Source organism: Synchiropus splendidus, chromosome 14, assembly GCF_027744825.2.
Source record: "Synchiropus splendidus isolate RoL2022-P1 chromosome 14, RoL_Sspl_1.0, whole genome shotgun sequence".
NCBI lineage: Eukaryota > Metazoa > Chordata > Actinopteri > Syngnathiformes > Callionymidae > Synchiropus > Synchiropus splendidus.
In genome coordinates, this window is record NC_071347.1 from 17,478,933 (window position 1) to 17,501,863 (window position 22,931).

The 22,931-nt window shown below is 43.5% G+C and overlaps 2 protein-coding genes across 2 annotated transcripts; both read right to left on the reverse strand.

Moving 5' to 3' along the window:
- Positions 1-1,036: 1,036 nt before the first annotated feature.
- Positions 1,037-7,515, reverse strand: LOC128770534 (SIN3-HDAC complex-associated factor-like). Its single transcript, XM_053885102.1, has 6 exons — positions 7,405-7,515; positions 4,335-4,462; positions 4,148-4,247; positions 3,811-3,934; positions 3,592-3,742; positions 1,037-3,375 (listed from the first exon to the last, which is right to left on the reverse strand). The coding sequence occupies exons 2-6, from the start codon at positions 4,460-4,462 to the stop codon at positions 3,060-3,062; spliced, it is 819 nt and encodes a 272-aa protein (XP_053741077.1). The 5' UTR covers positions 7,405-7,515; the 3' UTR covers positions 1,037-3,059.
- Positions 7,516-8,074: 559 nt separating this feature from the next.
- On the reverse strand, positions 8,075-22,735 carry LOC128770524 (DENN domain-containing protein 5B-like). Its single transcript, XM_053885088.1, has 21 exons — positions 22,430-22,735; positions 19,241-19,350; positions 18,354-19,071; positions 18,091-18,278; positions 16,132-16,623; positions 15,835-16,066; positions 14,336-14,486; positions 13,755-13,845; positions 13,569-13,688; positions 13,342-13,494; positions 12,320-12,398; positions 12,164-12,230; positions 11,971-12,099; positions 11,773-11,894; positions 11,493-11,638; positions 10,793-10,911; positions 10,435-10,619; positions 10,220-10,302; positions 9,487-9,613; positions 9,228-9,402; positions 8,075-9,163 (listed from the first exon to the last, which is right to left on the reverse strand). The coding sequence occupies exons 1-21, from the start codon at positions 22,533-22,535 to the stop codon at positions 8,980-8,982; spliced, it is 3,777 nt and encodes a 1,258-aa protein (XP_053741063.1). The 5' UTR covers positions 22,536-22,735; the 3' UTR covers positions 8,075-8,979.
- Positions 22,736-22,931: the final 196 nt, after the last annotated feature.

The following is a 22,931-nucleotide window of genomic DNA, read 5'->3' on the forward strand; positions in this document are numbered from 1 at the left end:
AACGATTTAACGCATCTGTTGGTGAAATACTAACATAACAACAAAAGCTGAATTAAACTAATTTCTTTCAAAGCATTTCTGTAAGGTGGATATTAATAAACTGTAGTTATTTACATCGTATGTAAGAAACATTAATATGATCATGAGTATGTATTAATAACAAAGTGTTAGTCAGTAACTGAAAGTGAACAGAATAACATAACATCATTTTGACTAGTACAATGTATAACATTTATATCTATGACACGGACCACACATTAATAAGAAGGACCATTCAAATTTAAGATTATAATCACCACAGATATTATTATTATTATATTATTACAATAATTAGAGGTCAACTACTGATGTATATTGTTTAGCATTTGGGGAAGTAACTCTTTCTGATTATTTCCAAACTCTTTGAACAAGAGGTGGTGTAGTGAGTTTAATTATTTATGGGAGGGTTCTTCAGGGATGGTGTATGACCGAGATTGGTTATGTAATCTACATCTGCAGTCCTCGGGCATGAGTGTCCTTAATAAAGGACATTCAATGATGCAATACATGAATATTTTATTGAATATCACAGATATAAACGTAACACGTAGAAGAGTCATGTTTGCAGCATCATATTGATGCATAGAAAAAATGTATCACACCTGTAATACCATTCCATAGTCAGGCATTTTGATGTATATATATATATATATATATATATATATATATATATATATATATATATATATATACATACATACATATATATATAATAAATAAGACTGATGCAACTTCAGTTAAAGGTGTTATCATTTATAACCAGTGCAAAAATATGTATATACAGTTCAGAGATTAAAGTCAGAATTCTCCCTTTAAAGTGAAAATCACTGGCCCTAATCCTCTTCCATAAATTCATCCCCTGTACTAGCATGTTTTTTTATTTTTTCTGTTCGGTTTCCTTTGACAGTTATTGTTAAATTTTCTGACCCAAATAGATTATAGTTTCATTTTTCTCAACTCACAAACAGTAGATATCACACACTGAAGACAAATGTAAAATTCACAAAAGTACTTTTATTAATGGAACAGTAAAAAAAAAATGTACATGATGTATAAAAAATACAAAAACAGCTTTGTCTAACTGGTAAGCAAAGTAAATGCATAGCGACGTTTCATGCAAGTCTACAGTTTGGTTTCCTACGAGTCTTGGAAAAGATCTACGCTACCGGCGGAAAGAGAAGAAGGTACAGTTGGTTGCAATCATCAGTCATTTCAGTCTACAATTCTAAAAACAACGGCAGAGAATAAGTTAGGCTGCACACAACTCAAGTGATGAATGAATAAATAAATATTTAACAGCACTTCACAAATATTGACAACCAATGATTCAAAGTTGATTTCTGACGCACGGAACCTGCTTTGACTTCAGACGGAGAGGATTCATAGTGTTACATTTCTAAGCAGGGGCGCAGTGATACAAATAAATATGAATTAAATAAATAATGGAACCCACATTAGAGCCAAGTGACTCGCCCACCCCACTATGTACATAACGCACCCATTGGACCCGAAAACAACAAGACACAAATGAATATAAGTGTTGCTTGCGACAAACAAACCTGGGACAAGCAGAAACTTGCACTGAGCGCATGATATCAGGTGAATTTCAATGTGCTTTGGCGTTCGTTTGATAATAAAATCATGATAGACTATATATCACAACACATTTGTGGTATATAAGAGGCATTGGCGTATCATTTAAGCAAGTATAAAGATTTGTTTTTACTATATACTGACCGGGAGTGATGATTATTACTGATGTCAATATTGCTGAGTGACCATAGACCGATTGTATGTTTCACTGTCATATTTTGTGGTATTAATATGCAAAGACATTTTTATTCTTTTTATTTTTACATATAAAAATAAGTTAAAAGCTCCTAAAAAAACGGATCCAAAAAAATAAAAGTACAATTTAACAGTTTGTATAAGGCCATGCAATTTAGTAAGACCCATGCATCAGATCACTTTTTATTGGATGAGTGGACTTGCCATTCATGCGAAAAATGCACTACGTGTCGCTGAGGCCACAATGAATAGAGCTACCGTCCCTTTTTATCCCTTATTTCCAAATCCAGAATTAACACTAGCGCTGTCTGTAACACATTATTAAGGCTGGTGTATTTGCTGTTGAAGCTGTGAATAGGCCTTTTTAAGAAGGGGATCCATTTATATATATACACACACACACAGATGCAACATCGGTCTACGAACACAAACTAAAACACAGGAGCTCTTGTACTCTGTCGCTGCAGAGCTTCATTCTCTCCCCAGATTCAGACATAAATACCCTCAAAACAGAAGCGCTATATAGTATTAGAGTAATAGTGATATTATATTCTTAAATAAAATCCACCATGTTGATGTTTTACCTGTGAAAACGTGAAGTTATTGCGTAGCACCTTGTTTTGTGTCAGTGCAGATGTTTAAGTGTTGTAAATTTAAATAACTCCAGCATATTATTCCAGCATTCAACCAAAATTATTACAGCTGATGGTCCTCCATCTAAACATCTAAACAGTAAGAGTATTTGTAACACATAGGGCCCCTTTGTAAAGGTTTATAGCACCAGTCGTAGCTTTGAATTTGTAGGAAAAAAAAAGCTATATCCATGTATTGCTACTGATTGAAGTTACCAAAATTCAAAATAAAATAGGCAATAAAACGCAACTTAAATGCATTTTAATGCATAGTTATTTTATCATATGCTCCTTTATTTTAATGTAATTATTTAAATTAAATAACTATTGTGTATTAGTGTCATATTTAGAGTCAGTTGTACTAGCATGATCAATAGTGAACAGCTAAACTGACATTGAAAAGATTTAGCAGCCTTAACAAAGAGACCCCTTGAGTACTGAATATAGCAGAAGACCTTATAATGCTGCCATGTGAGAAATAGGAACAAAAAAAAAAAAACACTTCCAGCATCATCCCAAACTTCTTCATGATTGAAGGCCATAAGAGGCAACATCTGTTTTTTTTTAAGTGCCGTAGAGTAAACAGATTCAGGAAAGACTTCACCACACCTCCTCCTCCGCCATCACTCTGCTCGCACCTGTTGTCATGGTAACACAAAGTTGGGGAGTCTCGGCCTGCGGCATGTAAGTGGACGTCTGCTCGGCCGTCTCCTGGATCTTCTCCTGGTTCTCCTCCGCGTCTTCTTCCTCGTCTTCGTCCTCCTCGTCTTCGTCGTCCTCGTGCTGCTGTTGCTGCTGTTGCTCCTGCTGCTGCTGCTGCTGTTGCTTCTTACGGCAGCAGGGTTTGAATAAGTGTGGGTCAATGAGCACCTCCCCAAAACGGCCTTTATAGATGATTCCACAGCAAACTTTCTGCCTGGAGAAGGCAGAGACATAAGAGTTCAACATCAGGATCATCATCATTCTGCAGGAAAATTCATGAGGTGTTTCCACTACTGTGGTGACAGTTACAGTTTGCTGCTTTGAAAAACATATTACTGACATGTGAATTCAGAGTTTTGATGGTGTTCAAGTCCCATGTTTAAACCCAAACAGTGTTGTGTCCGGAGGGAATGGGAAAGCGAATACCAACCTCTTCCAGTAGGTGAGGTCCAGAAAGGAGAAGACGGGTGTGCGGCTGGATCCACGGCTGAGCTCTGTGTCAGAACCGTCATCGGACAGGTTGCTGTAGCTGGGCGACTGAGCTGGAGACGCACTGGAGGTGGTGCTGTGGGCGTCAGAGTCTGGAGAGCCGAGATGGAAGGTTACAAATCCAGTGAATGCGACTGATCAGAATGTGTAAAGAGCTTACTAATTCTCTTCAGCTCCCTCTGCAGGCGGCTGATCTGGCTTGGACGGGCCTTCTTGGAGATGGTCTTTAGCTTCTTGGGTCTAGAGGTGATCTTCAGACTGGGACCTCCCCTGGCATCCACCACCTACAGCAAAGAATTCAGATGAATCTCTGCCACTGAGTCCCTTTTTGCGTTCTATATTCCAGACTGAGTTGTTACTGTTGTTTTATAAATCAGAGGAGATCTGATTTGTTTACTAGTCTCCTGCTTAACTGACCAATGCAAACAGTTTTCACATTTATTTTAACTTAAGATGATTCCAGTAGCATTAGACAGCGTTATTAGATGTACACATACATGGTTCCAATTCTTCTTGGTTCCCACTGGTAGTTTTTTCCACCTCTTCACCAGCAGAACGCAGGCGTTGCAGATGTCTCCAGACCGTGTTTCACTCAGACTGCAACACATGACGCGGAAACAATTTTTCAACAACAATTTCACAAACGTGTTCAAAGTGGTCTCCGCGTCTTCCTCTCTTTCTCACCCAAAACAGCTGCGGAAGTCTTTTTCGTAGCGTTTACTGTCAGTGAACCGAGAGCTGGACGACTTTGCGCGGCAGATGCAGCATCCATCCAAACTCCTGTACATTTTCGGCTTGTGGAAGCCAAACATCTGCGTGGAAAACAGCAACAATCAGTCTCGTGCGTGCTCGCCATCTGACCTACATATACGCGCGCGACAACTGGGTTTTATTGAACCGCTTCAGACTCACAAAACACGGGGTGCTTCGGCGCGATCAAAACATTGGGTCGGGGAGATTTTTGGTTGAAACATGTCTGTCTGTGACCCACATGAGTGGAAGTAGGTCAACAGACAGCGTGTCAGACAGATCATGTCGCCACGCTGCTGCGCTCACACGATCCACGCTCAAACGCATCCCACTCATATGTGGCGCAGCGGAGAGCGTGGAGGGTCTGCGGGAGTTGCGGCGGACTGCACGCGGCCGTTTTCAGGAAAAGCACGTTTTCATCTGAAAGTCTACGGCAAAGTGCTTTTTCGGCCATGCGATACGCTTTGAGCAGAGGAACTACGGTGTATGTTGCTAGGCAAAATGTGATCAGCACACAGCACATGTGGAGCCGAACTGCGGCAAAAACTGCGAGCCGCGCCCCCCAGACTGGGTTTTTTTTGCCATCAATCCTCGGGGTCTTCTGACAGTGCGGTGCCACAGAGAGCCGACACAGCAGGGGGAAAACGCAGAGCACTCACTCGGACTGCTATTGTAGAGACGTTTCGCCTGAACGCAGGATTGAAAGTAGAGTATTATTATTTAAAATAGCATTGATCCTGTTGGACTGATTGGGTTTGACCGTGCATTTGTGTACGAGCTCAAATAATAATTGAAATTTGGGGAGTATAATCCGCGCCACTAAGTAGTTTCGTTTAAAAAAATAAATAAATAATAATAATAATAATAAAATCACATCATCCATAAGCACAGAAAAATTACTGAAACAGAAATGATACAATTTTAAAACTACAATAAAACAAATAATCAAAAATACAGACGTTATTGTAATATTTATTATGATGTAGTATTGAAATCACAGCGACAGCTTGTCTAATATTTAGTGCTGTTATTTTAATGTTAATGTTATTTTATGTTAATTCGATTAATTACGCCGCAATTTAACGCGTTAAAAAATGTAACGCAATTAATTATGAGTATCAACGGTTCTTCATTTTTGCCTCATTTAGAGGCGTGTTATACTTCTATTATTCATTCTTCAATTGCAATATTGAGTTTAAGTGCCTATTTGAGACAGCCTTTATTTTATGATTTATTATTTATTTTATTTCAGAATTTTATATATTTAACTGAATCGCTGTATTTGTAATGCTTTTTTGAAAACAGCCTTATTTTATTTATTTAACTGAATCGCTGTATTTGTATTACATTTTTGAAGACAGCTTTATTTTATTTATTTAACTGTTTTGCTGTATTTGTTTTGCATTTTTGAATAATGCACCTGGCCTAACTGGTTTGCGGATGTGCTTGACCTTTACTTTTGGATTTCATTCATGAAGCACAGTTCACCAATAAAAAATTGGATTTCAAATCTTCTCTTCTTACTGTATTCAATTGATTAGTCATGCACTACAATTTCTTAATATCCTAGGACTCAAATTCTTTATCAGGAGACCTTTAGCAGATATGACATAAAAATGTGATTAATTCGTTTAATAAATTACAAAATTCTGTAATTAATTCGATTTTTTTTTTTTATCGACTGACCGCACCACTCATATTTGATGCAGGAGGCATGGCTGTGATATCATAACAACTAAGAATGCATACAAATAGACTGACATCATTTCAAGAATGTAGAACTTTGAACTGCCCATACAATAATAATCTTTCACCTTTATGATCTGCTAGTGTAAAGAAAAAGAACAGTCCTTTAACCACGGTGTCCTTATTTCAATGAAAAGATTTGTCATTTAAAAAAAAAAAAGTAAACTCGCGTTGATCTATTTTTGACTCAGAGTTCGTCCTCTGTCGCCACGAGACGATCTCTGCAGCAGAATACAGTACGTGACGCAACTCAACATGGCAACACACTTCAAAGGCGGAGGCAGTGGAGGAGGTGTGATGCGATTTGCTAGCAAAAAAACCGCTTATACCAGATCGAAAACTGCAAAAAAGCCACCTAAAAGCAACCAGAGTATGTCTTAAAAACAACTCCAGTCACTTTAGCCGAACAAAAGAGTGTTTGCAGCAGCTTTTTATCGAGAGAAAGTGTGAGTCTCCCCAGTGTCACCGCCCACTCCAGCAGCGGGAAGCATGGCTCGCCACACGACCTGCTCACTGCGCACCCATTTTATCACGGCGTCCTCTGGCGCACCGCTGCACGACTTTGTATTTCACCGTTTCCACCAGTCATCCATGTCCACAGACAGAGTGCATCCACGTTGTTCAAGTCTCTCCCGCGCGCAGGGAAAGGCGATTTTCCACCAGCGTGTAATTTGATCTTTACTCTTTGTTACTCCGGAGCCGCGACACGGCCACAGACTGGACATGTGCACCAAGTTAGCCGCCGCCAAAGTGGCTGTTTGTGTGATCTCAAAACGTCGGACTGCTTCTCCGACCCCTTCGATCGAGCGTGCTGCGGCGTGATGAGCTGTAGTAGTGAGTGTTCGCTGTTTGTTGACAGCGGCCACATGCTCAGACGCATCTGGGCTCCGGGTGGGCGTGAGACCTCCAACTTGCTTATTTAGCAGCCGCAGCGCTAACGCGTGTCCACACACACACGCGCGCACACACACTCCTCCAGGACATTACTGGACACGTTCACCGCTTATTTTACCGCACGATTAGACGATTGTTTCCCCAAGATGCACCGTATCTACAACCAAAACTACAATCCTCCAAACCACTTTGTCTTGTTGCACTTTGTCTACGTTTTCAGTCGGTTAAAGGCGACTTGTCTGCAAGGAAACGAAACACCAACTCGCCGCTTGGAAAACGCGTGTCTACAAACGTACTTCAACTCGATAAAAGCCTGGGATGGTTACAAAGCTCGACCTTTAACGTGAGCCGTGAAACGGTTTACCTTGGTGTTGTTGTGGAAGTAGATGAGGAGGAGAACTCGGGAGATGAAGCCGCATCAGTAAAACCGCTCTCTTGTTGATGTCTGCTGCTGGACGGGACTGGAGAGTTGTGGCGACGGTGCGCATGCGCGGCCCCCACACCTCCAGGTCGGAGTAGGCGCAGGCTTTTTTTTCTTTTTCTTCAATCAAGGTATTTACATAAATGACGTCTGACGTCACCGTGCGTCTGCGCTCCACTGGCCATATAAGGAGGGGAAGGCTGCGCGGGAACAGGGGGCTCGGCCGCGGTTGCTATGGCACATTGGAGAATGTAAGCAGAGGGGCGTGGCCTCCTCTTTTACTACTGATCGCCAGATGGCCCGTCTGGAGCTTTTTAGGGGGCTCGACGTCTAGAGGGGACATGGGCTTTGTTGACTTCACTTGCGTGACAGAGGGGGGGACACGATTAGTTAAGACTAACACGATCACAAAGAGCAACAGCCAGAAGCCTCCAACACGCTCATTTAAACGTCTCCACATTTAGTACTTCACTCGCATTAATGGCATTTTAGATCAAAGTATCAGATCACTGTAGACTCCTCGGTCTCCAGTTTGTTTCCGTCACTATCTGGTTTCACAGAATGAGAGCAGACGTGCAATTACATCTATCAAAAATAACCAGATTCACACATGTTAATGATTTAAATAATAATTTTAATCTTTGACAGCACATACCATAAATAACAGTTCGTTATTGCCTTCTCTAACTGTTAGTTAACTTGGTCGTGGTGGTGATTTTGTAGTGCTTGTAGGACAGTGCAGGACAGCAAAAATCTTAATTCAACCATGAAAAAAAAAACATCACGCAGTCTATGTTGCATATGAATATTTCAGAGAGGAACAGCGCAGAATCTTAAATATAGTCGAGTCCATTCTCGACGAAAACAAGGTACTTTTTTTTTTTTAACAGAAGATAATGCCACAAATTCATAACACCACCTATGTTTGAACTATGAAGCAGAAATATGTACAATGGTTCCCACTAGTTAACATGACACAATTGGGTACTATTTTGGTTTCTTGAATCACCAACACACTTCAGTGCAAATGAAAGGTGAATGAGACAGGAGGGAGTCTATCCAAATGTTACACAGCTTAAGAGATCCATATTAACTTATGATAGAGAACACTACATTTTATATCAACCATTGGATACATACAGTTGAATAAATTCAGAGGAGAGCTGCAAAACATTTGGCCATGCATGTGACTAGATTAAAATTGAAGTGCGAGCAATAAAACAGGAGGTTGTACTGTAAGAGTCAGGTACGGTAACTGATATCAGAAGCCAAAGTATCGGATGCAGATGTGCAATAATGACTTCCTATCTGCAACCAAGCAGAGTTTCACAGTGTAAACACTCGAATCAGATCAGTTCCTGAAGTCCGTTTCCATCCGAGAACAAGGCAATATGATTGGAGCCGGAGTCGTCCATGGCCTTCCAGTGACTTCTTCCAGTTCGTTGCTCATCTCCAGTCACGTTTCTCAGTGTCTCTTGTTTTCAGGAGGCAACACCTCGCAGTGGCAGTCCATTTGGGTCAGAGTTCCACGCCTTTAACAAGTGCAGTCTCCAGTGTGACGGTGAACTCGTTGAGCGTGTGAAGGATGCGTGAGAGGGAGTGAACTGCGGCACGGTCCCGCAGCAGAGCCCCCTCCTCGTACGTCCGTGCTGTCAGAGAACACTCAGCCAGGAGGGGGAGCCATTGAGAGAGCAGGCGGTCCCTGAGAGGAAGAGAGGTCAGTGATGTACAACACAACAACATACTCTGAAGGTTAAGAAACGTACCTCACTCCCAAGCAGACAAACAGCTGAAACTTCCCCTCCTTCCCTATGTTGCGGGGACATGCATTGATGGAGTTGACGTAATGACACAGCAACTGGCAAGGAGGATTCTTCATAAGTTCTGCTCCATGTAGGTCCCCAATTTGTTCAGCCGTTTCCACGGAAACCACAGCCTTTTCTGCAGGATAAATTGAGGAGGCCGTTTATAGTGAAACTGTACAATTTGTACAACTTTCAAAGACAATATAACAGTTTTACTCACCTACAAAATCCCAGACAAACACGTTTCTTTGGAACAGCCGGTTGGGCTTCAACCCATGGAGGAGGAACTTCTCCAGAGACAGGACCAGACCTCCTTCACCACATAACAAGACTGTCAGGTTTCCCCTCTGAGGAGAAAAAAACTATGCTTGTAAATCATCCTACAACAAAATAATTGACAATGTGAAGTTCATAGATCAACAGAAGAAAGTAAGAGTTGTGTTTGTGAGCTCGGGTATGAACAGGACGGTGCTAACAAATAACTGTGACTGGCCTCCTTTCTCAGTTCAGAATTTCATCATGTTGCTTTTTCAATTGCCATTCTAAATAGTCAAGACCCCTTCATCCATCACGCATCAATGGTCCATTCACTGTCCACCACCGGCACCTTGAACTAAGTTGTGTCTCAAGTATTGCAAAACACTGTCCTAAAACTGGCCTCGCTGAGGGGACAGATGGGAAGACAGTTTGCTAAATGCCGTCCCTTTAGTTGCATTATAAAGACGAGGATAACCCCGGGCAGGGGTTTGAACAGTGGCGCTTGTGTAGCCGCTTTGTTCCGTGAAAAGTGATCCATCAAGAGAAAGAGACTGTTGACAGAGAAGCTGTAAATGAGGCCCGGGCAGCAGAAGCGGGACAGCAAACTTTTGTGAGGACATAACCAAACCACACACATCCCTCAAGAGATACTGTATGTCACCGTCTAATATATCCATGTTTTTCATAATGTCTACCTCCTGCTCAGGTTTGTGGAAGTGCTTCACAAGGTTGTTTGCCGCCTCCCTCATATCTTCATGGACTTCCCCGGACAACACACCTGACAGAAGACAAACGGGTGAGGAATTCATCATGGAAAAGTGACACCAGGTTAGATCCGTTTCTGCCACAAGGTCTCCCAACAAGTGGGTTATCTATTGTGCAGAAGAATGTGTTCTTTGTCTGTACGTACGACTCCGGTTGCTAAGGGAGCCCAGCACGGCGCGGACACTCTGAGAAGGTGAGGTCAACTCTGGAGGCGTTCCTGTCCATCTTCCAGCATCCTCCTCCCCACCAGGGGAAACAAGCTGACCGATTAGCACTCGCTCCAAACTGCCATCACCCACGCCTTTGCCGAGCCAACGTCCACATGGGAACCTGCCAGGAAGGTGCCCACGTTTAAATCGCTGTTCATGACTAGAGCTAGTTTGGCTCATCTGCTAGTGGCGAGATGCAACACCAGAATGGAAACAGCATGACTACTGCTCTTCAGCTGTTTTCTGGAAGAATCTAAAAGCTGCACAGTTTAAAGATAGAGACGACAGTCTTACTTATAGGTGTGTCCAGTGATCTCATTGTAGACCATCACACAGTCGATCAGACATTTAGCCAGAAGCCCAGAGTTTTCCTGCCCCAGCTGCAGGGTACTCAGCCGCCCAAGATTTGTACACTGAAAGAAGACAATGAACAGAATAGAGGTGAGCTGTTAATCACTTCATGACCTGGTATCAGGCAACGTGTAGATTAGAGCCGTCAATATTTGAACTTTACGAAATGTTTCACATCTGACTTTTTCAGCAGATGATGGAGCTCTGCCTTGATTTTCCTTCACCTTCCTTCACCTCTAGTCCAGAGCTTTGGGCAGTGACAGGAACACCGATGCAGATACAAATATGAGTCTCGTGGACATTTCTTTCGTAAGGTGAGGTGAGGTGGCCCGGGGGGCAAACCCAGAACAAATGATGTTTCTCAGTTGACCCATTACAGTCCATGTGGAGTGGGATATTGGCCTTTTTGCTAAGTCTGCTGCCCCCTCGACTCAAGTATATGAAACAACAGGGATGCATTCATCTTATTCCTGTGCAACTTTTCAAAAAGTTGAATAGTAATTGTTAACAGAAATACAAGTCATAGCGCTTCCCAACAAAGGCAGAAAACACACTCTATTTTACGTTTCAATCGGCTTAAATCAATAAAATCCAAGCAGCAACTGTGACGGGTTTGATTCATAAACTAGGTGTGTGTACCAACCTGAAAGAAAATCTCCTGTGTATTTTTAGGGATGTGTTTAACGCCCGAATCCCCCATGTCTCCTGACACACACACCCAAGGGTTCACTGTTGCCATTGCTATGCTCAGCTTCTTCATGGGTATTATCACAATGCGGTAGGGAATACCTGCAGAGACAAGTGAAATCCTCTCAGTGTTTGAGCAGAGATTGAAATATCTTCAGACACACAAAATACAAATGTTCCAGACTGAATAAAAGTACTGAAGAACTGTAGTATCATTTGGAGCACCAATGACTCACTGATGGAGGAGAAGGTTCTGGTGAAACACAGGTAGTCCACAGTGTTGAGCGACAGCAGGTGGAATAAAAACTGCTCACGTTCTTCCTCGCAGAGCAGGAATGCATGGGGTTTATAGAGTTGCCTGTGAGACAGAGACACAGAGGACTGTTCCAACTCCATTGGCTTGACTGACCTGGCAGAAAGTTTGACTCACTGACCTGAGCAGTTCCTGGTTTGTGAGCAGCTCTTTGAGGTGCTGTGAAAGCATCTTCTTCTCCAGGGCCAGTGAGATCCAGGCATGAGCCTGTCCCACCTCTGACAGGCCCTCACTCATGGTCTGGATGAACCTGACATGAAGAAAAAAATCTTTACTAACACTGAATAACTTAGTGGGATTTAGAAGCGCTCTACCTCATATCTTTAATGAGAGATCCACGGAGGAGGAAGGCGCCCTCATCTGGCGTCCCTGGCTCAGGCCCTAAACACATATAGCAGTAAAGTAATATCAGTAAAGCAGAACTTTCTAAACTGTTATCAGATTCAATTGGGGTCAGAAAGTGTTTTCACCTGGAGACTCAGGTGGCAGCTCAACCTTCACCTGAGCGGCTTGGTAGTGAAGCAGATGCGACCAGAGTGCAGACTTGCCCTGTTCAGAACAAACACAGTCATGTATTGCAGCGGTTTTCAACCGGGGTGTCGGAGACTGTCAGGTGTGCCTCATTTGTCCAGAGATAGAGGTGGGCGATATGATGACATTAAATCATGACATTCTTTCTATCCATTATACTGTAGAGCTCCAGTGTGTTGATGCGCTGATCTGTCCGTCAGTCAAAGCAGCGCTGCTGAGGTGCGCGGCGCTCCTCTTCCCACACACTCACAGTGAAGAACTTCCAGCTGTTTTTAAAGCTGATGCGCCTCTTATTTGACCACAGAACCATGGAGGCAGTGATCCTCGTCGGACCCACATCACCAAAAACTGTCTGCACCACAGAACTAACGGCTAACGTGACAGCTCACTTCAAAACTTTGTTGATACTCATGGACTGTCAAAGTTTCCTTTGTGGTTTAATTGTGAAAAACTAAATGCACAACAAAATAAATGTGCTCCAAAATGTGAAGAGAGAAAGAACAATTGTTGTTATGAAGCAAGTTCAGGCAAAGAATGCTAAGGATTTGTCTGGAAACTCAAAACTACAATAAAATCATGCAAAAGAGAAGTGATAAAATCAAAACAGTTATTTAAAGTAAATAAATAAATCATGATATATTTTACCCATTGTATATGATATATTGCCCACCCCTTTCTGGATTTGAAACAGATACATTTTCTGCAATTTGTTTCTGCAGATAGCCTGGCAAAAGTGTCAGTAGCTACAGTTTTTCACAAATGAATAGGGATTTTCTGTAGGACTTTAAGCACAAGTGCACTTTGGCCAAGGTTTCTTTGGTGGTGAGCCAAGGGTGCCGTGGCTAGAAAAAGGTTGAAAAACACTGATGTGTGACACTATACAGTGTGTATTTGACTGTTGATTGATGGCTGTGAATATTGTGTTTCAGGTGTGTTAGTGGGTCATGTGAGCAGGTCTGACCTGCTTCAGCTGCAGCCCATGGCCCCAGGTTCTCTCCAGTAGGTCACACAGACCGTAGATGAGTGTGCTTTCCTGCAGGCCGGTGATGTTGGCTTCTCCCTGACCTGGTTCCACACTCTCCTTCCCCATCCTTTCCATCAGCATCCTTTTGGTCTACATAGCACAAGGATGTTAAGAAATGACAAAGCATTTTTTTAAGGAAAACCAGTGGCAGCAGGCGCCCGTACCTTGAGGCGACACTCATTCAGCAGCCCATGAACAAAGTCCCGGTGAGTCTGCGCGACCACTTGAGGCGACGGGTCAAGCAGCTTCATCTGACGGAGGTTCTTCCTCGCCAGTGCATGCTTCTGTTTAATGGACCAGTTTGGGAGTCAGTATAAAGTGGAGTGTTTAATTGTATGTTTTGACTCTACCTGTCTCTGATCACTCTCTGCTCCTGTGGACTCAGCTGACATCAACATTTTGGGATCAGTTCTGCGTGATGCTGTGACACGGCTTGACCTCCTGTTAAAATAACACACGATCACTTCGAAATCTTGCATGAAAAATGTACCAGAATATTTACACAACTAAAGCAGAAAGTAGAGGCTCCAAAATAAATCCAGGCCACAAGTGACTCAGCTCTGAAGATGCAGTTCACTTGAGCGGATTCCAACAAATTCTGAGCAGTGAGTCAGTTGGTCAGAGCATGTTTGGTTATCACAGTCACTTTTATTTCAAGCATTTGAAGGAGTTTGTAATCAGGTCAGTGGGAGGGGATTAGCTGTGTTCATCTCCAAATATCTGAAGTAACCCAGCATAAACAGCAACTCTAATTCACGTAGAATTTAAAGGGAAGCTCAGCGATAAGATGGGGACTGACATATGATGGGAGATGATATGATGCTGTTCATTTCCCTAGTTTTCACAGGGATTAAACACATTTCTCTTTCCTACACAAACAAGAGCAAAGCTGAGCGACAATGTGAAACACTTCCATCACATAACATCTCACTTGTTAGTGTTCTGTCCTTGAACGAGCACGTCAGCCTGCAGCTTCGGGAAGTATCCCGGCTGGTGACGACCTTGGCCGATCTTCATGTCCAGCAGGTGAGGATGGATGGCGGTGTGGTCGGCCTTCAGCAGTCTGTGCTCGATGGCTTGAGCTGCAGAGGCGAATGCGAGACGTGAACACAACACCGGCAGAAAACCAAGGAATGAGACAAGAAAAGATCCATGCACAGAACAGTTTCTATTGAGACGCGTTCAATCTCATCCTCCTGCTTTGATGATGGGCTGGATTACACTGCGGCAATGTTGGCAATGAAAGTGGCAGTTGACAGTCTGCTACACATATCCCCCGTGAAAATCCTCTTTAAATTATTTAAAATTGAGTGAGAATGTTCTGCAGCATAATCGCTATTTAAATCCAGACAGACGGACAGATGGCAGCAGAAGCTGGCCTTGACGTCCAAGCATCACACCCACATTCCTTTCAACCGCCCGCCTTCTTATACACAGTACACACACTTGAATTGTGGTTGAACCGAGGGCTTTGCTGTGGAATATTCCAAGCAAGCACATATTTACAATTTAAAGAAGTTAGAAATGATAAAAGATTTTCATCCAAATCAGAACAAAAATTGCAACATAGGTGTCAATAATTTCTTGCATATTACTGAGAAAACAGTGGAAAGCGGTTTCAGCAACTTAATCATCATGAATGCAGACAGATGGCAACAGAAGCTGGCAAAATCCCAGTGGCACCAGCCTCAGTTCATCACTCAACACGTGTGCTGGAACGTCTAATTTTAGGGAGTGGGAGCATGGTGTGTTCAAGAAAATTGAATGGTCAGTATAACCAAGGTCACTTAGCACTAGGTGAAAGATCATTCTTAAAGAGTGAGTGAGAATATGCATTCATTTTCTAGCTTCTGTCACATATGGCTCAAGTCCATCCTGCATACATGGGGGGAGGGAGGGGAACCCCCACTATCTAGATACTCACTGGCTCAATAGTACAGACGACCCTGGTTTGTTTATGGGCAGCCTAAGAAAAATGGACACGAAAAAAGTTGTCTCAAGCTGGATTCAAACCAACAACCTTCTTGCTGAGAGACCAATACCGAGAGAAAAGAGCAAGAAATTTGCTAAATGGTGGCGAAGATGAGAGAGTTCAAATTGAATATTTTACATGAACTCCAGCAAACCAAAGAAAGAATGATGAAGAACCAGGGAATTTCATTTAGAGGCTAGTCTCTAATAAAAAAGTGCTTTATACCCTATGGGCTGCTTCTCCCTGTATGTGTGGGAAGGTTTGGAGGATATTGTCCTTTGCTAAATTTGTTTAGTATTTCACGATTTTATTTCAGGAGCTGTGTGTATTAAAACCTCTAGAGCAGCACCCAAAACACTACAAGCACTACAATGTATCTAAAGCTAATTCATTTTCCTATATCTTATACTCTGTCGAGGTCACAGGTGAAAATACATTTCAAACGTTAAAACAGTCACCTGACTCAGAGAGCATGGTGCATTTCTTGTAGTTGCTTCTGCCAGAATCATCCTCCTCCGCTTCGTACAGCCGTTCTCTCTCCAGGCGGCTGTCGAAAAGCTGCTGCATGGGCTCTCTGTCGGCCCAGCGAGCGATCACCTTCCCGTCAACAAAAGAAGAGAACATGGAGGTCTCCAGGAACCGCGACAAGAAGAGCAAGTGGGCAGCCGGCTGCGCTGACAGGAAGGAGCCCTGGAGCAGTCAAAAATGAGACGGTTAGCTACTAACTAAACTATTGATGTTTAAGCTTCAATTACCTTGTCGAAGTTGAAGGTCCCTTCTCGGTTGCTCAGCCAGGAGTCTAAATCCAGAGCGCTGTGAATCACAAAGTCCTCGTACCTGCCGAACATGGCAGCAAAGCGACCGGCAAACACCTCCCTCAGCTGGATGTTCAACTTGGCAGCCCGAAGGTTGCCCTCCTCTTCCAGGACGTGTCCCGACGTCTTCTCTCCAGCCGGCGTCTTCCCGCCACACCTGCGAGCTAAAGCCTGCAGCCTCTCCAGCACGGCCAACTCCTCGCCGCCCAGGTTCCCGTTCCTTCGATCCTCCATCAAATCCTCCAGGACCAGGCTGTTTAGCGGAGGTGGTGCAATGTCAGACTTGGTGACCTCGCCTCCGGTTGGAGGGATCCCAAAACATAACAGGATCTCGCTCAGTTCTTGGATCAACTCTGTCTTGTCTGGAAACATTGGCAGACCCTCCGGAGCCTCCACACAGTGGTTGTCAATATCCACAAGACACAGGTTGGCCTGCAACCGATTCAACAGAGAGAAAAACACCACTCCATGTCACATAATAGGTTTATCAAATCCCAAATCTTGTTTGTTAAAATCCTCACAGCACTACCGAAACATCCAATTAAGATCTGAGACAAAGATTCTCCTTCTTTCTATTAGCCTGTGATGAAATCAGCATGCGCAGGATTATCTTAGGAATTACTGTTATCAGCAAAAGTAGAAAATTCAGCCACAGTTTTATCATTGCATTAGTGCAACCCAGGAAAACTGCTGAGCAAATGCTGCTCAAATGTATCAGCAGCAGCAGCACGACCTTCAACAGCGACCCCAGTCTGTCAGTTTGAATCCGCAGGGGACTATTGGAGATGAACAGAGTAGGGTTCTGCAGCCTGCTCAGCTTTCAACATGGAAATTTCCTGCATCGCAACTCTGCGTTCACTTGGATTCGAGCAAGAAGAAACCTTTAAAATGCAGAGCAGAAGCTTAAGCAACAGAGCTCCAGAGACAGATGTAGAATCTTGCTGTAAAGGTCAGTTGTTTTCAGTCTTCGCAACTTAAACATGACCTGCGACATGATAAAAAGAAATCCCACCCACAGCAAGTCCAAACTGTTGAACCCCTGAAAACAACAATTTACTAAACTTCTGTTTGTATTCCAGATAATGAGTTGCAGAATTCAATACCAGCCAATTCCAATACTAGCTCAAAATATGAGCCCGAATTATGACAACAGTCCTTCCAAGCCATCTGTCTTTCAGCTTTTTTTAAAGGTGTTTACAAACAAAAGATCAGACATTCATAATCACTGCCACAAAAGGAGATCTTCTCCTTTGTCCCGGTCCTGGCGCTCCCAGAATCAGAATTTAACAACACAAGACATGGTGCTACGAGAGCTCACCACACCTCTAACAATTACAATAGAGTCATAAAAGAAAAACAATTATATTTAGAAGCAACATAGCAATGAAAAATAAGTTGAGACAGACAATGTTATTTTTAGAAATGTAGACTAGAAAGTAAAATAGTGACGTGGTAACTTAAAAAATACCACTTTGAAAACCTGTTGTACTTAGAGAGACTTGAAAAAAAGAAAAAAAAACATTCTGTCAAGACAACTCATTTGGAAAATTCCACAGCATCTTCAAAAAGAATAAGGCATTCCTCATTTGCATTAGTTAATAATCTAGTCCTATTATACTCCCTGTTAAATAACCACGAAGCTACTTTCATCTTTCTGGGGCAGGGATGCTTCAAAGAAGCCTCAGAGACATTCAAGCAGAATAAAATGATCCTGAATATGGGATTAAATTTGAGAGAGGAGCCGATCTGGGGTAATGCAGTGACGCGGTATGACAGGCGGGAGGAGGGAAAATCATGCATGTAAAACCCAGGAGTGAGACAAAGGATCTTTGAATTAATCACAGTTTGGGGTCGCCCCGCATTTATAATAATATTAGGACTAGTTTTATGGACTCCTACCTCATGTGGTAAATGCAGAGCAGACCTCTGAGAGCCGTCTCTGCGCTGAATACCTATAAAAAATGGCACGGGGGCTTCCAGGAGGTGGTGAAGAGGGGCAGAGATGATCGGTAGGTAGATGTGTTGCCATTGAAAAGGGAACAGCAGGGTGGTGACCCCCTCTGCCACAGTCATCAAACGCTGGTAGTCTGTGTGAGTGATATTCATTTCAGTGTAAACGTCTGCAGTAAAATGAAATTCAGTTTGAACAGAAGAGCACTCACCATGAGAGCAGAGCAGGATCTGTGTCTCCAGAAGAGCACAGGTGAGTAGCTGGACCATATTGTCCACACCGAGCAGAGAGAAGGCTTCTCCAAGAGGGAACTCCCCAAGCGGGAGCTCCCCTGGTCCAGGTCGCTGGCACAAAATAGGTCCCTGAACACCATGAAACCTCAATGACCGTCCAGGTGGAGGCAAGGGCACCTCGTACAGGATGTTGTGGATGTAGCTCTCCAGAGGAAGGGGTGGGGCAGACTGCGACGTCACAGCCTGATGGAGCTGAGACAAAAACTCCCGAGCAGCTTGAAGAAACGGCAGGGGAGTGAGGAGACAGAGGGCTTTGGACACGAAGAGCGTGTCATGCGTGGGGTCAAAGGTGCTTGCACACCCCAGGCAGGCGGAACCCACAGACTCAGCATCCGACTCGTCCAGGCTGCTCGCAAGCGAGTCCATGCTGGAGGTCGAGGGTGAGGAGGCCGAAGAAGCAGAGGAGGAGGAGGACGGCGAGGAGGAGGAGGCAGAGGAGGAGTGATGTTCCACATGGTGCATCTGGCAGAGAGTCCGCATGGCTGTGATGATCTGAGGACTGGTCACCTCCTCGTAGTAGGTGTGGACAAAGCCGTACGAGCGGCTTCCGTCGTCAAATCCAACAGTGAAGGAGTGAAACTTTGAGTCCAGACTGTCAGCTTGAGTGCGGAAGGAGAGGCCCCTCGGCATGCAGAGCTGAGGATATCAAATAAAAACATGTGATGGAAGTTTGTGTTATGCACCTTGATTCTGTGTCATAAAAAGTTTCTTATACAGGTATGAAACACTATTGCACCTTCAAAATAAAGATATCTTTGGTGGAATAGCGCTCTATAACAGTACATCATCAGAAATCCAATCTTACCATATTGACAGCATCTTTATTGAACGGGTTTCTCTCGGTGTTTTCAGGGTAATGCACCAAAACGCTCGACTTGAAGGACCGTCGGATGGGGCTCTGTTCAAACCCCTCACCTGCGTCACACAGAGAAGAGCGCAGCGATGTTAGTGCTGAGGAAACACTGGAGAAACATGAGGTGTCACAAAATGACACAGGCAGTTGCTGGGATTCATGACGAAGCATAGTCAGTCATTGACCTTGTCTGGCACGCGTGCTGTCGCCACGCTGCAGCAGAAATCACCCCAAAATGTTATGTAACCAGAGCTCTGCTGGACAGGCAGTAAAACATCCTGGACGCTGCAGTGTATAAATACAAGTCAGACTTCCTCTCAAACCAATGTTTCATTTGGTGGAATACGCGCTCAAGAAATCAAATCTATGCATGACTTATTGATGCAAACTAAAACACTCATACATGATTAAAAGCTGATATATGTAGGATTTTACATCCTGGCAACCAGCTCTGCCAGCCTCAGAGTGCTGCCTCAGCGTCCCGCTACAGTGTGAAGAGTGGTGGTCAAAACCATGCTCGGGATTTAATGCGCAATTAATCGACCGACAGAATCGGATACAAGTCAAGAGCGTTTATTTATTATCGTCCTCCCCTGCAAAGTCCCACAGCACAAACACAGCAGGTGCAGCAACGAAAGATACCGACACCTAAGGCAAACAGTGCGATGCCTAGAGAGCAAACAACGGAGAGCTGCAGACGTGTGAAGATGTTGGTGAGAGACTCAAAAAGAGAGGACTAAAATAGCAAGAAGACTTGAGGGGGGGAAACGGTTCGGATGAAGAGCTGAAGGGTTGATGAGGATTCCCAGTTGCTATGGAGGCCATTTCTGCAGAGCGAAAGATATGCAGTATTTTTCAAGGCATAAATTTAGGTTGGATACAAGCTGCTGTGTATTTCCTCTTCTGTAAACATCCCTTGTGTTTCACAGGTCATAATTTAAAAAGTCAAAAAGTTTCTAGTTATCAGGATCATACAAAAGAGGATTAGTTCTTCTCAGTTAATTCTGAGAATAAAGTCACTCTAACTTAAAAGTGAGAATTCTGACTTGAATCTCAGAACTTGTGGAGAACTTTAAAGTCAGAATTCTGAGATTCAAGTCAGAATTGTGCCAATTTTTTTTTCTTCACTGGCCCTAATGCTCTTCCGGAGGATCAGGAGGTAAAAGAAGTGTTGGCAAAACAAAAAAACGATCATCGCAGTCGTGCCTGATGTGCTCCTCCTCAATGATCCACCATCCATAAAACAGGAGCACTTCACCACGGCTGAGGGACCAGCAATTTAGGCGCTCGTCCGTCAAGTCATCACGAGTAGATGAGGACAGAGGGAGCCGGATTAAAACCGCAGCAATTATCAACTTGAGTGATGCTATTCTTCCACGGTTCACACGCTTTTAATTATGGCGGCACAGAAGAGCAGAAGATGATTCACGTCAACAAAAAGAATCAGTTATTCCCAGGTCCACCTGCTAGTGGGATTCATGAAGATCCAGTTATTTTCAGCACCAGTGTATCAAAAACCCACGTCCTCTAAACCTTGACACACACACGTTAAATTAGTTACTTATGCACTATAATATTTACTTTGCACTGTTGTTTTTATACTGTTGTTTTTTAGTTAATTATTATTACTATAGTGTGCATCTTGTAATGCACACTTCTTTTCTATTGGCTGCAGGGACACAAAGAATTTCACCATGCGTTGTACCGCGTATAACTGTGTGTAAACCTCTTGACAAGCCTTTGGACACGGCTGAACTTTAGCCGAATAAAACTAGAAAAAATGAACCTTCGCCAACAATAAGGATTTAGGATTGCTCTTTCTGAAATGATGTTAAGGGCATAAAATAACAGGCCACTTAGAGTTGTCCATTAGTGGAGGGGGGGAAAAACAACAGTGATCGCTGCGCATGTCAACACAGTCTCTTCAGCCTTGGCTGATGTCATCCCCCCGTGACCATCATCTGTCCTGAAGCCTCGGCCTTTCTGCTTTCCAACAGACAACGTCATGAGAAATTAATCAGGCTGCAGGACACACAGTGGCGTCCATTGAGAGGCCAACAAGAGCAGATTGTGTCTCCGTTGGTATTCACTAATTGCACGGGCATCAACAGAGAAACTAAATCCAGCACCAAAAAAAAAACACAAATAGATCATGAAACAGCTTGACTGTATCTTGAGGGAGAAGACAAATGGGAAAAATCCCTTGAAAGGAGCAGAGCTGGCCGCTGCAGCAGCTATAAGATGACCTGCTGTTACATAAGCAGATTGGTAGAAACACAACCCAGCAGCGGTGGCACTCTGCAGGGAGCCGGCTATTAAAGTCCACCCTGGTCACTTAGTAATCCAGCGCTTGTAACGCAGCAGGATAATGTCCATCGCTTCGGCATGTGACGCCGAGCAGCGCATAAATCCATTTCCCAGTCAGTTAAGGCACCATTGTTTGAAGGGAGCCACTGCTTCTCCCTCAGGTCCCGTGCTACCTTTAACACAACTGTCTCAGACACACAGCAAGGGCGCGACTACAACTGGAAGTGGAATTTTAAAAAAATATATGTTTTCAGTAAATGAAAGGGATGCAGAAGTAAACAGCCTTGCAGCATCACTAAGGCTCCATTACCGTAGCAACCACCACATCCACCAACACAACAGCATGATCGTCACCTCGGCTGCCTCCGGCCTTTAATGACGAAAAGGATGGATGATTTTCCATTTCAAAGCAGTCAGAAGATGTGATTTCACATTGACAAAGACTTCCACTAAACTCAAGAATAACAGTGTGGATCTTGGCCTTTTATGTTAAACAATTTCAGACACTGTAATATTGTGAGGGTATATAGATAATTAAAAAAAATTAACAATTCAAAAATACAAATCAAATCATTTAATCACAGAATTCTAAAGTTTTATATATGCAGCAATAACCTTTGAGAAAAAAAATCTTAAATGTCAATGTTAATCTAGCGATTTTTGGACTGTTGTAATATTTATAAGCGTCATGCTATGCCATGTCAACAACAGAGAAATCTTAAAATGGAAGGCAGCTAACATGCTAATTTGACTTTTGATGGCGTTCTCCGTTACACCGCAGGCTGGCGGTTTGTTGACAATCACTAAAGACAGCGGGAATTATCAGTCGCCTACCTGCTCCAGGATCCAGCTCCAGGCCCGTCTCTGTGTCCACTCCACACACCACGAAATAGTGGGCGAAGCGGCAGGAAGCCGAGCCCGTGGCCGCGGTTCCGTTCATCGTCGACGCGTTTGCGGTCAAGAGAGCTGCGCGGGCTTCTTACTCGGGGCGCTGGGGAAGCATATCGAGTGAGGATTACTCAGGAACGACGAGCTTTCTCGTCCTGTTCGGATCCTACGCGGCGCTCGGTGGTGCACTCGCTGATCCCACAGGCGGTGATGAAGCACCGGATGACACGACTATGGTCATCGCGTTCGCTGGCGGTGGGAGGAGGAGGAGGGAGACAAAGGCATGAACGCACCATCACCAATAGAAGAACAGATTCGTTTTCAAGGGTGTTGTCAGAGTAAATCATCACCATCTACGTCAAAACAACAAAAGGGTAAATACGCAAATATGCTTCCCTATATATATATATATATATATATATATATATATATATATATATATATATAT